The sequence below is a fragment of the Bos javanicus genome, chromosome 11 (genome assembly GCF_032452875.1).
Source record: "Bos javanicus breed banteng chromosome 11, ARS-OSU_banteng_1.0, whole genome shotgun sequence".
Classification (NCBI taxonomy): domain Eukaryota; kingdom Metazoa; phylum Chordata; class Mammalia; order Artiodactyla; family Bovidae; genus Bos; species Bos javanicus.
In genome coordinates this window covers 10264908-10280137 of record NC_083878.1, presented here as the reverse complement: position 1 = coordinate 10280137, position 15230 = coordinate 10264908, and the positions used below count along the sequence as shown (strand labels likewise).

Sequence of the window (15230 nt, the reverse complement as noted above, 5' to 3'; positions counted from 1 at the left end):
TGTCTGAGACAAGTCAAGCTGCTCATCGGGTGCCCACCCTCCGAGGGATGGTAAGAACATCCGCCTCCAGGCGCCCAGTCTCACCGGCTCAGAGGCGCCAGGATTCCCCCCCCAACCCCCGGGGCCGGGGCGGGCCGGGGAAGGTAATGTAATTCCGACCCAGCTAACCCGATTATGGCGGCCTGCACCGGGCCGGGTGGCGGCAGGGGCGGGTCTAAGGCTCAGGGGCCCGGCAGGCCCGGGGTCCCATCCCGGGGAAGGATGCAGAGTTCACACGCTCCCAGCTCCTGGGTCCGCGGCCAGAGGTCACAAGGTCGCTGAGCGGCTTCGGGCTTTCCCCACCGCCCTTCTCTGACACGCTCCAGGCCCAATTTCCTGGGCTTGGGTGGGGTGAAGCAGCTCTGTGAAATGAGGCGGTTGGGATCCTCCGAGGACTTCAGTAAGGTTCCAAGTGTCGCCTGTGGCGATTTCGTTGGAGGCTGGGCAGGAGTGTGTGAGAATAGACTTCCTGGGCGAAGAGCCGGGGCGCAGAGTCCGCGTTGCTGGTTCCCTGTCGGGGGCAGAACGCCAGCCCCAAGTCCTCACAGACCTAAATTGGCTCGGGTACAACCACCGGTCCGCTTTACACCGATCTACGGAAATCGAAATTCTAAGAAACACTGGACGCCCATTACTGGCGCTCCGGAGAGAAGCTGGGGCCCCTACGGGAGAGGCCGGGAGTAGCACCAGGATCACTGGCCCAGTGATTCCCCGCCCTAGCTCACCGGACACCCCGCCACACCTCCAACTGTCCTCTTCCCCAGCCTCCAACTCGCCGGCGCCGTTCCCCAGCCGCTTCCCATCGCAGCCAGAAAGCCACAACGAAATTTGGTCTTCGAGAGCATTTAGGCGGGGGCCACAACGAATCCGGGAGTCGTCAGGCTGGACCCATCGGGAGGCGAAGAGTGGGGGCTGTGGGAGGCGGCACCTGCAAGGAAGTTGGTGAGGAGAGGAAACCCAGAGGCGGAGGCCAGTGAGGATGGAGTCGCCTTGCGCATCTCGGCTGACTCAGCGCGCAGCGGCCGGAGCTCTGGCCCCTCCCGTGCAAGTTCATAACACACTCGCCACCTTCCCCCCTCCAACACCCTCACCACTCCCGCCGGCCAGTCTTGCCCGCGCTTGGAGCAAACAGGCGTCTCTTCCCCTTTAACGGCCCGGCCCCGCCCCTGCCCTACCCCCAGCCCCCACTGCCCACCCAAGACTGATCTGTCAGTCACTGCCCCAGCCCAAGTCGGCCAACGCTCTCCACCCCGGACTCGGGCAGAGGCCCTGGCAGTCCAGCGTCCATCCGCGCTTCAGAGTCAAGACGGGCGTTCCTGGGGCCCCAGTCGGTCGCGCTCCCCCGGGATGCGAGTCCCTGCGCCGACACCCGGCAGAGGCCGGCACGGGCTGGGTTACTCTCAGTACATAGGGATGAAGATGTCCTGGGCGTCCCGGCGCCTCTCTGCGGCCAGCCCGGCAGGTCCCTGAAGCCGCCGCCCTAAACGCTCTGCTGCTGGGCTCCCACAGCTGTTTGGGGGGTCCTCCCTAACCGCCAAACCTCCTGAGGTCCTCTTTGACCCGGACCCATGGAGCCGGGGGTGCTGGCCTCGCACAACCTCCCGCACCACGAGCCAATCAGTTTCGGCATCGATCAGATCCTGAGCTGCCCGGAACCCCCCGGGAGCGGCCTAGGCCCAGGTCGCACGGGCCAAGGCCATGGAGAGAGTGCGGCGTTCTCGGGTGGATTTCACGGAGCCTCAAGCTACGGCCCCGCGGCCTCGCTGGCCCCGGTACCAGGCAGCTCTGGTGTTGGCCCGGGCGGCGTGATCCGCGTCCCGGCGCATCGTCCTTTGCCAGTGCAGCCGCCCGCGGGAGGCGCACCTGCAGTTCCTGGACCCTCGGGCTTGGGCGGCGCCGGGGGCCTAGCGGGACTCACCTTCCCTTGGATGGACAGCGGCCGCCGCTATGCCAAGGACCGGCTCACGGGTGAGGTTGCCCGACCCCTCCAGTGTCATGCCCCACACTGACCCTGTTTTCTCATCTTTGATCCTTCTGCTCCAACTCAAGGTCCCTTTCATACCCTTCGCCCCTAATCCCAGGGGATCCTCCCTCAACTTGTATCTCTTGGTCCCGCTGCTGAGAGGCGCTGGGGAGGTAGCTGCCGTCGATGCCCGCGCTCTCTGCAGTTCACTGTCCGCACGGCGGGGAGGGCAGGGTGAAGTTTCAGGGGAGGTTTCTCCCTCACCCAAGAGGGAGGGCCATTTCCGAGGCCCCCTTTTTGTGTGTGTAGAAGACTCTACTGGTGCGGAGTCGAGGTTGGGGCACTGTAGGGACCCGGCGCGGGAGCTCTGCGGCCTCAGCAGCCGCGCTCTCTTCTGTGACACCTCGGGCCACCCCGTAAACCTAGCCTTGCTCTTTCTTCCTCTCTGTAGCGGCGCTCTCGCCCTTCTCCGGGACGCGCCGTATAGGTCACCCCTACCAAAATCGGACCCCCCCAAAGCGGAAGAAGCCGCGCACATCCTTCTCCCGCTCGCAGGTGCTGGAGCTGGAGCGGCGCTTCCTGCGCCAGAAGTACCTGGCCTCTGCCGAGAGGGCGGCGCTGGCCAAGGCCCTGCGCATGACCGACGCGCAGGTCAAGACGTGGTTCCAGAACCGGCGCACCAAGTGGCGGTGAGGCGCGGGGCGGGTGAAAGACCGGGCTGGGCCAAGTGGCGGTGAGGCGCGGGGCGGGCTGGGGCTGGCCTCGCTGACCCCGCGTCTCCGCCCGCCCAGGCGCCAGACGGCCGAGGAGCGCGAGGCGGAGCGGCACCGCGCGGGCCGACTGCTTCTGCACCTGCAGCAGGACGCGCTGCCTCGGCCGCTGCGGCCGCCGCTGCCCCCGGACCCGCTCTGTCTGCACAACTCGTCGCTCTTCGCGCTGCAGAATCTGCAGCCCTGGGCCGAGGACAACAAGGTGGCTTCCGTGTCCGGGCTTGCTTCAGTGGTGTGAGCGACGCCTGCCCGACCGAGCGAGCGAGCGCTCTTTTCCGGACCGAGGCGCCTCGTGGAGCCCCGGAGCTGGGGCCTAGGAGCGCATGGCCGCCCACGCCGTGGTTCTGTAGCAGTGGAGCGTGTGAGGAGGAGTTGGCTTTGAGGCTATCGCCGAGGGCTCCTCGGCCACCGCCGGTTCGCAGGCCAACGTTGCGCAACTGCCCCGCGCGCTTAAATGCGATCTTTCCCGCCATTTCCCACACACTCTTGTCGCACGGTGGCTGGAACCGAGGGGCTGAGGGGGCGGGACCTGCAGTTTGATAGCCAATGAGGTGCGCGGAGGAGAGCAGGCTGGCCTATGGCTGCCCTCTTGAGGGACTCCGGATTCTTCCGCGGTTGGGGTGGAACCAGGGTTCCAAGCTGTTCACAGGGCCCGCTGGGATTCGGCAGCTGCAGCCTGCCGGGTCTGTACCAAATGTGTGAAGGAAAGAAGGAAGGAAGGAAGACGCCAATGACAGGGGAGTAATGGAGGAGGTGCTAGAGGGCGAGTCTGACTGTGACGGGAACCAGAGGGTTATCCATGCTGGGCATGTCATTCTTCAACTGTAAAATAATCGCTAAGGACTTTGAGCCCCATATCGTCTTGTGTTTAACCTGCTGACTACGTCCTCCCACTTGCGTGCGCCTCCCAAGTGAGTGGTGGGCGAGACACACTTGATGAAAGAGAAAATCTAAGAACACTAATCAGGCTCTGGTGTCCCTCAGGGACAGAGAGGGAAGCAATGGACAAAGTTAATGGGCCCAGGGGAGTTACAGTGAGCAGAATCTGGCAAATAATAGGAAGTGATAGGCTTAAAAATAATCAAAGATAATTCCTAGGTTGGAAATGTAAAGGAGCAAGAAATCAATGGTGTTGTGGATGATGAAAGGGAAATTGGGAAGACAAGACCAAGATTAACTCTGCAGGCAAAACTAAATGCTAAACCTCGAGAGAAGGATCCCCTAGAGTAGGAAATGGCAACCACTCCAGTATTCTTGCCTGGATAATTCCACGGACAGAGGCATCTGGTAGGCTACAGTTTATGGGGTCACAGAGAGTCAGACAAGATTGAGCGATTGAGCAAGCACACGGAGAGAATACATTCTGGAAAAATGCCTTTTGGGGGAGGTCAGTTGACATCCACATAGAGGAGGAAATACATGGAATGATGAAAGCAGACAGCATCACCAAGGGAGGGAACTCTAGAAAAGCAGAGTTCTAAGGATTAAATGTTTCTATCAATTTCTGTAAACACATTTATAAAGTGTAAGATGATTGAGGATATCAAAGTTAATAGTCTAAGGAAAGAAAAGAGAAAGAAGTACCCAGCTGGTAAAAGCATGATGTTCCTGAAGTTGTTAGAACTTATGCGTGGGCCAGGGGCTGCTGGGAAGCTTGTTGCTGGAAAGTTAAGGATTTGGGTACAGCTCCAATAGCCTTGAGGTTTAAGAAGGAGCAAGATTTAAGTTGTATGAGAACAAAAGGGTCAATTGTTTCTTATTCTTATAGCACCCCCATTCTTCCTCCCCTGCAGGCAAGAGCAGTTGATAGAGTGAGGTAAGCTTTAGGCAGGGTCAGAGGCCAACTGTAGTCAAACTACCTGTTTCCATGTTAGTGACAGCGAGGTCAGTCAGAGCACAAAGGCTCGACCAGAGGTGGGAGCCAGGCAGGAGGATATCACTGTTGAAATTCACCTTGATTCTTTTATATTGTGTTATCTTTAACTCATAGATATTGTAAATGCTACTGCAGAACCAAACTCAAATTTGGTATCATATAAACAGAACTTTTATAGACCAAAAGGGAGCACAAGGATGGGTTTGGCATAAGTTGGGGGTATAGAGGGCATGTCAGTTCCTCTTCAATAAATAGAAGAAAGCTAAGGAATCAGTCCTACCCTGTATAGCCTGGGGCTTAACCAATTTGCTCCACTCCCAGCTCCATTTCTTGGGACTCAGGTTCCAGTATTTACATTTGACCCTTGGGCTTCTAAATCTGGATGGCGTGCTAGCCTGAGGGAAGATCTCATGTGATGAGATGAATTCAACTTCACCCCATAGGCGGGTCACTGCAGGGCACAGGCATTCTCAAGTTCTTGGGTGGAGGAAGATTCACTCCTGATTGAAGAATCTGTCCTTTCTTCCCTCAGCTGGTTCAGGAAGTCTCTGCTTTCACTAGGGGGTAAGTTACTCAGAAAGTATGGAGGAGCCAATTCCACGAGCCTGATAGAGACATTTATAATTAGATGATTTCCATATCCTCTTTCATAATGCATATTGTTGAACTTCTTACTACCCCTTCCACAAACCCTGTCTCCTCAAATCATGTTACTACAAACCACAAAGACCCTCTCACTCCCCTCCATTCCCACCCCTGCCATCCTACCCCCCACCCCCACTTAGCTTCTCTAAGTCTCCAGCTGTAACTTTGGCCCCAGGAAGAGGAATGGACAGTGCAGGAGGGGTGTCAGGGAACTCACATCTGTGGCTGAATTTCAGAAACAATGGAAAGACAATTGTCTTTGGAAATGGAGAAACTGTGGTAAAGCACCCACAGTGGGGGTCTGGCAGGAGCCCTGCGGCTTCTGTAGCAGCAGTTTGGGGAAAGCTGGGCCACATGCTTATGGGTTAGAAGCAGGTAATTTCCAGTTCCATCTGTGTCTCGGGCCACCTCATTGAAAGACAAAGATATTGAAGGAATAAGTGAGAGTGAAGTGTCAGTCAGTAGAAGAAAGGGGGGTTGAGAAAGAATTATTAGCAAGGGTAGTGAGAGTATTAAAAGTAAGGCATACCTCTAGGTGTTATAGTCCTACCATATTACCATAATGTATGGCATTTCCATAGCCCCTTGTACCCCAAAACATCAAAGGAAAAGTTTCTCCTGGTTCTAAAGAGTTCTTTGAATGGCCACGTGGGTCCCAATTTCAGAGGTGGCATACATTAACCTTTGCTCCCTCTACTTTCTGTTCCTTTTATGATCCTTGCCCCAACTCTTTCCCCTAACCTTAAGGAAGTATCCTGACACCAGTGCTTTCTGAAGGTCTCTGCGATTCCGCTCAGATCCAAAGGCTGGTTGAGACAAGGGAAGTTCAATCCGTTGCATGAGTTCTAGGAGTTCTCCCCGAAGTTTACGGGCTTGGCACAATGCTGCCCAGTTTAGACCCCGAGCCTGGCACCAAGCCTTGTCTGCTCCACCTGGGAACAGAAAGGGACCAGTTATAGCTAAAGTCCTTGAGACTTTAAGACTAAAAGAACCCAACTGTCAGTCAAAGGGCTTCCTTTTCCTGGGACTAGAGATCTGTCAGCTGGCTGCATACTACTTCCTCTCTTTGGAAAATCTGGGTTCTGTAAGAGGATGCAGAGTGGAGCACTCACTCTGTATAAAGGCTTCATACACTTGGATCAGAGAGCTGTGATCACCATCCACGTGTTCTAGCGCTCGACGCAGGGCAGCTTCTTCTGCACAGAGTGGAGGACGAGTAAACCCCGGGGCAGCTGGAGGCAGAAGACAGGAAGTTCATTTGGGGGCATGAGAACAGACAACAGTACACTGAAAAAGGCAGCAACGTCACTCTGGGAACTTTACTCAAAAGACTTGTAGATACTGTGCACTTTATTGGACACTGAAGATAAATAAATGAAAAACAGTTTCTGCCCACAAGGAGCTTAGAGTCTAGTGGGAGAGACCAACACGTAAGATAGGTGTGTGGGCCAATATTTGAAGTTTGAGAATTAGCTGAGTGGAGAAGGGCAGAGGGAGTATTCTAGGCGTGGGAATAGCATGTTTGGAGAACTTCGAGCACCTACGATTATGGATAAGGGAACAGTATGTGTGGCAGGGTGGCTGGAGATAAAGCTGGAGGGACGTATGGGCAAGGCTGTGCAAATGAGTTTACATTCTGTTTGGAAGGTAGAGAGTAACTGATGAAGAGTTTTTAAGAGAATCCACATGTTTGGAAGAAGTTCACATGACTAGTTAGGAGGCTACTCAAGGAATCCAGCTGAGCAGCGATGAGAAGCTACATTGGCATTAACTCTGAGTATGGAGTGAAGGTGAAGCTGAAGTCGCTCAGTCGTGTACGACTCTTTGCGACCCCATGGACTGTAGCCCACCAGGCTCCTCCATCCATGGGATTTTCCAGGCAAGAGTACTGGAGTGGGTAGCCATTTCCTTCTCCGGGAGATCTTCCTGACCCAGGGATCAAAGCTGGGTCTCCTGAGTTGCAGGCAGATGCTTTACCCTCTAAGCCACCAGGGAAGTCCTTAAGTATGGAGAAGAACAGGTGAAGAACAGGTAAAATTTTTTTAAAATTAGGAGATAAAAATTAAAAAAACAAACCTGGAGAAAGGTTAGTCTAGAATGATAGTAGAGCCACTGAGGTGGTGGTATGATTTTTGGTGATGGTGGTGAGGGAGCAGATTTAAAAAGGGCTCAGCTCAGCAACAACAGAGGTGCTCGAGTTCAGTTCTGGGTTGAAGTTTTGTGGACCATTCTGACAGGAATGGCCATCAGGAGTTAGATATATAAATCCAAGATTCAGAAGAATGATATTGTAGCATTTCAGACCATGAATGTGAATGAACTTGCTCAGAGAGTTCAGGGAATGAGAAGACAAAAGGGGCAAGGGTGGAACCCTGAGGTTCAACTTACTTTGAACAAGCAGAGGAGGAAGAGCTCAAGTAAGAGATTAAGGGAGTGGCAAGAGAGGTAGGGTGAAAACCACAAGAAGCAGATCACAGAGGCTTAGGGAGGGGGCAATGTTAAAGTCGGAGTGGTTGCCATTCTCAAGTGTCAAAAGAAAGTCATGAACAGGGCTCAGAAGTGCTCACTGGATTAGGTCTCTAGGAGGCCACTGGTGAGCAGAAGTGCCACCCTTCTGCTGGGGTGGGCCTGAACTGGAATGCAGTGGGTGAGGAATACCTAGATTGAGCAGGATGGAGATTATTCTGAATAATGAAGGGATTACAGGGTTGAACAAGACAGGTACAGTTTTAGTAAAAACAGGTAGGAGACACTTGTTGGGGGACAAGAAGCAACAGAGACAGGAGAGGGGAAAGTGATGAAGCCTAACTCTTTAGGCACAGTGAGGGCTGGGAACTAGAGCAAAGGGGAAGGGGCCAGCTTAAGGAGCACCAGAACGCCAGAGGGAAGGCTGAAGCGGTCCTAAGGGCCAGAGAGGCAAGTGATTCATACCAGTGAGCATGGCGGCCAGGGTGAGCATCTCATCCACACAGTCAAACTCGCACGAGGCCAGCAGGGCTTTGGCCAGCTCAGGGGCCAGGGGAAATTCTGACAGGATAACTCCCAGGTCTGACAGGTCCCCATCATCATCCAGGGCGGCCAGGTAGTCTAAGTCTTCCAGGGCCTGCATCAGTGCTTCTGGAGCTGGAGAGGGAACAAGGCTTACAGGACAGGGGATCTCAGAACCTGGAGAGCAGCAGGACGTGGGCAGGAAGGGTGCTCACCGGGCCGGTCCAGGAAGTGACACTTCCCTGGCTCTGCAATCTGTCTCCTCTTTAGTAGTAACATCAGGGAGCTCAAATTCTCTGCCCACACTCTGGGCTGGGGCAGGTAGGGAGCCTCTAGTTCTAGGAAGGACTTAGGATACAGGCAGAGGCAGGATCCTGAGGGGAGAAAGATCTGGGAGAGAAGACCACTGTAGATTTCTCGGGGCCGGTGGTTGGTGACTTTTCTCGTGTTTGATCCTATTGAGGGTGAAAGCTCTTACCTGGTGGGATCCCTGCTGCCCGCAGCCGTCTTGCCTCTGCCTGACACTTGCTGACTGGTCTCAACACTTGAGATTCTGCTCGGATCTGAGGACTGTAAACCTGTCACCACCCCCAACCAAGGCCAAGACAGATGAGAGTGGGCTATTTCTATCTTTAGCCCCTGTGTCCCCCTCACTTCTCTTTCACTCACACTTCGAAGCTCCAGTCCTGAGTCAATGACATGTCGGATGGAAGAGAGGGAAAAGGAGAAGTCGGCCAGCCAGTGAGTGACCACAACTTTCCGGGCACCTGATTCTGTGTCCTCGTACACAGCCTGAACAGCTTGTCCACAGCCTGGGTGAAGGGGCAGCACCCGTGGTGGGGGCCCTTGGTTTTCCAAGGACCTTACCTTCCTGGACAAGGACTCACAGCACAGGGAAATTTCCTGAAGAGAGAGGTGGGGTGTTAGGGTAATTCTTACCTTTGTGGGCCAGAGACCCCTTTGAAAAATTGATGAAAGCTATGGTTCTTCACTCTGACAAAGTGCACATACTCTATATATAAAGTTGGGGTGTTTCAATTTCAGGAACTCACTGAACTGCAAATCTCTACATTGTATGGAATCAAAAAGTTTTTATACCAAAACCCTGGAATTTTTCCTTAAGACCCCAACAGAGAATAAGTACTAGAGCTCCAATGTTCCTAATCAGCATTGCTCCCATTCTCCCCTGGGACAGGAAGGGGCAAACATTCGCCACGAGTACCTCCTTTCGCATCCCATTTTTTTACCTCCTCACTGGGCAGGTACACTAGCACATCTCCTGGAGCCTCCTTCCGACACCATTCAAGCACAGCTTGGCAGGCAGCGTCTACTCGGTCAGCAGGGAGAGAGTCCCTGTAGACTGGAGTGGGGCAGCTGCCAGTCTTTCTGGGGACACACACAGTAGGAGGACCGCCCCAGAAATCTTGGAGCTTAGGTTCAAGGCTTGGGTCAGTAACTACAACCACTCTGAGGTCCCCTGGAAGGCTTCCCAGCCTGGCATCTCGCAGGAGTCCTTGGAGCAAATCTGAGGCCACTGACCGCTCCTGAGCCTCATCCAGGACCAGCACACCCCGGGCTCCAGTGCCCCGGGTTGAGGCCACCTCCTGCAGAAGCAGCCTGTCCCAGCAGAACCTGTTGGCATTGGCAGTGGGCAGAGGAGTCAGTGTGGACACCAACCAGCCCCAGAAGTCCAGAGGAGCTTCCCCCCAGGGGGCCTAGGCTCTGACAGTAAAGATCAGGAAAAGATCCTGTGACTGAGTTTCTGTGACCTATTGATGACACTGTTCATAAGCTGTACTCCAGTTAGGAAAGTGAGACTTTCATGAGGAGGGTGAGGTTGAATGTCTGAGGTTGCTGGCTAGGGTTAAATGGCTACATTCAGAAGTTGCATCATGCATGATTTACACGGTGAGCTATTCTGAGGGAGGGTACGGTGAGATGTCAGAGGCTGGGTTTGTTTCTACGGAGTGAGGGGAAGGAGATTGGAGTTGGGCCTGCAAGGGGCCACACCTTAGCAGAGTGTCAGGCCCAGTGCAGTCTTCTTGGGGGATGCTGTATCCAACCTCATGACCCAGGGTCAGGTCCATTTCATCAGCAACTCGCAGAGCCAAGCTCAGGGCTGCTAGAGGGTAAGGCTGAGTCACAGTTACCCAGCCCTTCTGGAAACCTCTGGCCAGCACAAACTCCGCACACCACTGTGGGATCTGGGGTAAGCGTAGGGAAGGACAACCCGTCAGCAGGACACAGAACCCATCAAAAGTGCCGGAGGAACTGTGGTCAGTTTCATCTCTCCTTATTTGAGGAGTCCTCTGGTGCTTCACTGCCTGTCTCCTTCTGACCACCTCCCCTATTATTTCACACAGCAACCCCCACCCCACTCCCCACCTTGTCCCAGGAGGAGCCAGTTCCCCAGCCCCCCCCCACTCCCACCTGGGTGCTCTTGCCACAACCAGGCTCTCCAGACACCAGTACCACTCCACTGGGGCTACTCTCCAAGTGCTCCAAGAAGATAAAGCGAGCAGCCCAGACAGGCAAGGATCGGCGCTGCTCAAGTAGTTTGTAGTAGCGGGAAGAGAAGGGGAGCCCGTCAAAGGGGTTCACAGCCAGTTCAGACTCCTCAGGGTTTGGGCCAGACTCTTCTTCCAACCCGAGAAGCTGAGAGGCCATGGTGACTGTCTAGCAGGACCTACAGAAGGCAGGGCAGTCATCAAGGCCTCGTATTTGGTGACCGACACCATCTTCCCACCTCAGCCCTGATCCCTAACCTGCACCCTCAGGTGATAATGCACTGGGGTTCATCCTTCCCAGTACTTCTCGTCTGCCAGGAAACAGGGAAGAGTTGAGTCTCCAAGTAAGGGACTATCAAAAGTGGACTTTGGGACTTCCCTGGCAGTCCAGTTGTTAAGAACCCAGCTTCCAATGCAGGGGATGTGGGTTCGATCCTTAGCTGGGGACGTAAGATCCTGCATATGGCAGGGCAACAAAGCCGGTGCACCACAGCTAAGATCTGACATAGCCAAAAAGAAAGAAAGAAAGAAAGACCTGGTGACCTGTGGGAAGGTCCCCTGGGGAAAGAGTGAGGAACAGGAGGAGTGGGGTCAGGAATTGGGGAGCAGGGCCACAGGGATCCTGGATTCAAACCTTTGCCTGCCGCTCTGAGACGCGATGGAATGGCAGCCAGTTCCAGACCCACTCAGCAAGTCACCACAAACCCTGACCTGCTGTGAGGTACAAAGGTCAATTCCGGATCCACCCTGGGGCACAATCCTAGAGACTGTTTTGGGGTGGGGCCATGTGCTCCACCTTATTTAATCTAGTTAGGAACCTATGGAAAATAGGCTCCAGCCACCACACTGAGCATGTGTGAATTCTACAGACTTTGTGTACTGTGCTCATTAGTGAAAGGTATCCTGGGACTTGCAGTTCTACAGCTGTTTCCTCATCCACCTGGGCTGAATTCTGAGGCTGGGTCCAGTTGCTGCTGGGCATTCAGCTTAGTTATACTTCCTTAATATCACTCATCTCTTGACATGAGGTGAGTACAGACAGTTCCATTCTGACCAACCTTCCACAAACCCACAAGGAGGCCCTCATTCCTGATCCCACAACCAAGGGAAAAGGAACCTGCTACAAGGTTTTTGAGACCCAAAGAGGCAACAGAGACCTTGAGTGAAAACCCTGAATTTAATGTGACACTGGGGGGAGCCCATTCCTCCCTTTAGCACCCACCCATCCGGCCTGTTGAGTCGGGTGAGGGCTGCCCCCAGTCTCCGTCCTGCGGCTCTGGGTGCCATCCTGTACTCAATCAGCCTCCTGGGCCTGCCTCTCTGTGAATCGCCTGTGGGACACAAGAAAACATTGTATGGGCTTTGCTATATTGTTCCCTTTCTCCAACCTGCCCTTTCCTACTGGTTGTCCTCTAAGCGTCTCACCTTCTCGCGTATTCATACAGCGCCTGCTTTCGCTCCTGTAGACTCTCCTGCCGGGCCCAGGAGGACTTGGCAAATGTTAGGGCTGTGGGCTGAGGGGTTGCCGGGCCAGAGCTGGGGAACTGAGGTGATCACAATGTCAGAGGGCTTGCGAAGTCATCATCATTAAACACGCATCGAATGCCTACTTTGCAAGAGAGGTACTGTGCTAGGGTCTCAGGATCAAAAACAGACGTCAGGACAGGGAATATGCAGACTGCCCCATCCCACCTCAAGTCCTGGACCTGCTCATTTTCTGGGTCTCACCTTGGGAGTGGAGGCTGTGGCAAGGGATTGGGTCCCCTCAGTGATGTCTTCAGGCATGAAAGCTACGGCTCCCTCAAGCAGATTAGTGATGGTCAAGTCTACACAGCCAGTCCTGGCTGCGGAGAAGGGAGGAGTGGACAGCACAGTCTATTTCTCTGCTCACCTTCTCCCTTCGCCACCCACTTTCCCTCTCTATGCCTGTCTTCTTGGGTAAAGCTACTCTTTCTCATACCTAGGTCTCTCTGGATGACGCCCAGTGGAACATGGGGTAAAACCTCCTTCACTCTCTGAGCCAGAGTTGCCAGATGCACATCAGGAGAAGGGCCAGGGGAGTGAGGGAAAGAAGACTGGGCTGCAAAAAAGAAATCCAAAATATGGTGAGTGGAAAACTCAAGGAGAGAGGCTGATTAGTACAGGCATAGGGAGGAAGTCAGAACAGGCTGCAAAAGAGTTGAAAAGCTTTATGTCCAGAGACCACACACCTGACTGAAGGCGCAATCTGGGGTGTCTCTGTCGCTTCATGTGCTCTGCTTTGTCTTCTGGAGTGAGTCGTGTCCCTGTCTGGCCCAATTCTTTGGCCACCAGCTAGGGAAAATTGGAGGATTGGAAGTTTCTCAAGTGTTCCTCTCCTTCCCCCTAAAGAAAGAACCCACTTCCACCCTGCCCATGTCCCCTACCACCTGTTGTACACGGAGGGCAAACTCTTCACTCCCCTCCCCCAGCTGTCGATGAACAGGACGGAGCCACCTGCAAAAAATAATCCAGGTCCACGTTGGGGTCACCCACTCTCCACTCTGATGCGTCTTTTCTTGAAACAGTGGTGGTGACAGTAGGGAGGTAATAAATACTTTATATTGCCTCTGTGGTAGGACCTTGACATTAAAAGATCTGCAAAAGGACAGGGCAGAGACAGCTACTTCCTTGACCTTGAGATGAGTTTCTCCCAGCCACCAAAAAGTGAGGACAGTTAATACCTTACTTGATACACCGTGAAAGGGACGAAAAGTGACCACAGCAGTTCTGAGACCCAGGATGCATCTGACACCGTCTGAGGGGAGGGCATGAGTGAGGTCTAAACCAGGGCCAGGAGTAGGAAACTTCCCCTCCAAACCCAGAGATTCCCTGTGGGACACACTCACCACGGAGACAAGAGGTCTCTGGACTCGCAGGGTAAGAGGCTGTACCACATCCTGGATAGAAAATGGCCAGGAACTAGAAGAGTGAAGAAAGTAAGATGGGATTCTAGCCAATCTAGTCAGCAGCTCATACCTGACTTAAAACAGATACTGTCAGACTGTACAAATAGAAACGTGGGAAATTAACGGATTCAAGGGAAAGAACTAAAAGTGGGCAAAAAGTAAATAAACTAGGAAAGTAGGGGGCAGGGCTGAAGAAGGCTGTGAAAACCCAAGGGCCCCCAAGCCTGATCACCTACAGTTGGAGACAGATACCTGTGTTCACCCACCTGAAGCGCAGGAGCCCCTCCCGGCCATTGGTGGCCTCTTCCTCGGGGAATAGCAGCAGAGGGGTAGGGGGAAGCCTTGTTGAAGCACAGAATCTCTTGAGTGACTCCACCAACTCGCCCTGACCATCCATCTCCATAAAGCCCCGAGACCAGCACACAAAGCTTGGGGGACTATTGAGTAGAGGCTGGGAATCGGAAGGAGAGAAAGCAAGAAGAAAAGAATGCTGTGAAGTGAGAAAAATTGACATATGGGTAGAAAAGCGAGGTCGGGGTAAGGGTCAGTATCTTGTGGTCCCCAAGGGAAAGCCGAACACGGAGAGGGGCGCCTTGAGCTGGGCCCCAGGGAGCCACTCCGTGGCACTCTCGGCTTCCTCCCTAACTCACGGTGCTACAGCTGGTGAGCAAGTTGACTATGTTGTGGTCGAAAGGTGTCACGTGGTTGGAAATGAGGACCCTGACACGGTGATCCCGGAGTCCAGAGTCCTCCTGCCGGGCCACGAGCCCCAGCACTGCACACATGATCCGCACCACGAACCTGCGAACGCAGGCAGTGGTGACTACCTGGCCTCGGGCCAGGCCCAGCCCCGACCCTCCCCGAGCGCCCGGGTCGGAACCTGCGAAAGACACTGTCTGGTAGCGCGCAGCTAACCAGGAAGACGTGGATCCCAAGAAACAGGCGCAGGACCAGGAGGCAGAACCCGACTGGAGCGTAGAGTAGTAGCGCGAGGAGCAGGAAGCCATCACCCGGGAGCCTGGGGGCGAGAGGCGGGGTGATCGGGCGCCGAAGGCCAAGTGGACACGGAAGTCGGTCTCTTCCCACCGGGGTTCTTACCGGTGCGAATCAAAGAGCCGCTCCGGCCCCGGAGACGAGGGAGGTTCCATTGCCGCTGCTTTAGGGTTGTCTGGCCGATGCCGCCATCTTTGCGCCCCGCCGCAGGGGCTCTTGGGAAGGCGGAGTCTGCGGGCATCCGCCCAGGGTGCCGGGACCTGAAATTCTGAGGCGCCCCGGAAGGGCTAGCGGTCCCATCATGCCTCGCGGACCCGTAGGCCACCTCATAACTCGCGTCCCGCGGGGACCACAATTCCCGGCATTCGAGGGGCGGGGGCGGAGTTGGCCTCCTGGAATCCTGGGTCCCAGCGTGCACTTCTGGAGACTTCAGGTACCGGCGTTCTCAGCGTCCAGCCGTCCTCCCGGTCGCGTCTAGGGCGCCGCCTCTGCGCTGGGCGGGCGAGGAAGCCGCCGAGGCGG

The 15230-nt window shown here is 54.7% G+C and overlaps 3 protein-coding genes across 7 annotated transcripts; 1 reads left to right on the top strand and 2 right to left on the bottom strand.

The window, feature by feature from the left end:
• The first annotated feature begins 1026 nt into the window (after window positions 1–1026).
• On the top strand, window positions 1027–3621 carry TLX2 (T cell leukemia homeobox 2). Its single transcript, XM_061431844.1, has 3 exons — window positions 1027–2007; window positions 2454–2691; window positions 2794–3621. Exons 1-3 carry the CDS (start codon window positions 1608–1610, stop codon window positions 3008–3010), a joined length of 855 nt encoding a protein of 284 aa, XP_061287828.1. The 5' UTR covers window positions 1027–1607; the 3' UTR covers window positions 3011–3621.
• A 1182-nt stretch (window positions 3622–4803) lies between these two features.
• Window positions 4804–11843, bottom strand: DQX1 (DEAQ-box RNA dependent ATPase 1). Of its 3 annotated transcripts, XM_061431830.1 has the most exons (12): window positions 11423–11843; window positions 10712–10967; window positions 10292–10485; window positions 9529–9913; window positions 8951–9184; window positions 8760–8859; window positions 8497–8655; window positions 8225–8416; window positions 6406–6525; window positions 6035–6225; window positions 5511–5701; window positions 4804–5253 (listed from the first exon to the last, which is right to left on the bottom strand). In XM_061431830.1, exons 2-12 carry the CDS (start codon window positions 10946–10948, stop codon window positions 5097–5099), a joined length of 2160 nt encoding a protein of 719 aa, XP_061287814.1. In that variant the 5' UTR covers window positions 10949–10967; window positions 11423–11843; the 3' UTR covers window positions 4804–5096. The 3 variants fall into 3 exon arrangements, with proteins under 3 accessions (XP_061287814.1, XP_061287815.1, XP_061287816.1); XM_061431831.1 differs by having other exon boundaries at window positions 10712–11843; XM_061431832.1 differs by lacking the exon at window positions 5511–5701 and having other exon boundaries at window positions 5124–5253.
• Window positions 11844–11946: 103 nt separating this feature from the next.
• Window positions 11947–14898, bottom strand: AUP1 (AUP1 lipid droplet regulating VLDL assembly factor). Of its 3 annotated transcripts, none has more exons than XM_061431840.1 (12): window positions 14814–14898; window positions 14596–14733; window positions 14366–14516; window positions 13982–14166; window positions 13656–13728; window positions 13491–13564; window positions 13197–13404; window positions 12999–13101; window positions 12749–12868; window positions 12517–12632; window positions 12214–12332; window positions 11947–12119 (listed from the first exon to the last, which is right to left on the bottom strand). In XM_061431840.1, exons 1-12 carry the CDS (start codon window positions 14861–14863, stop codon window positions 12083–12085), a joined length of 1374 nt encoding a protein of 457 aa, XP_061287824.1. In that variant the 5' UTR covers window positions 14864–14898; the 3' UTR covers window positions 11947–12082. The 3 variants fall into 3 exon arrangements, with proteins under 3 accessions (XP_061287824.1, XP_061287825.1, XP_061287826.1); XM_061431841.1 differs by having other exon boundaries at window positions 13197–13263; XM_061431842.1 differs by lacking the exon at window positions 11947–12119 and having other exon boundaries at window positions 12306–12394; window positions 13197–13263.
• Between the last annotated feature and the right edge of the window lie 332 nt (window positions 14899–15230).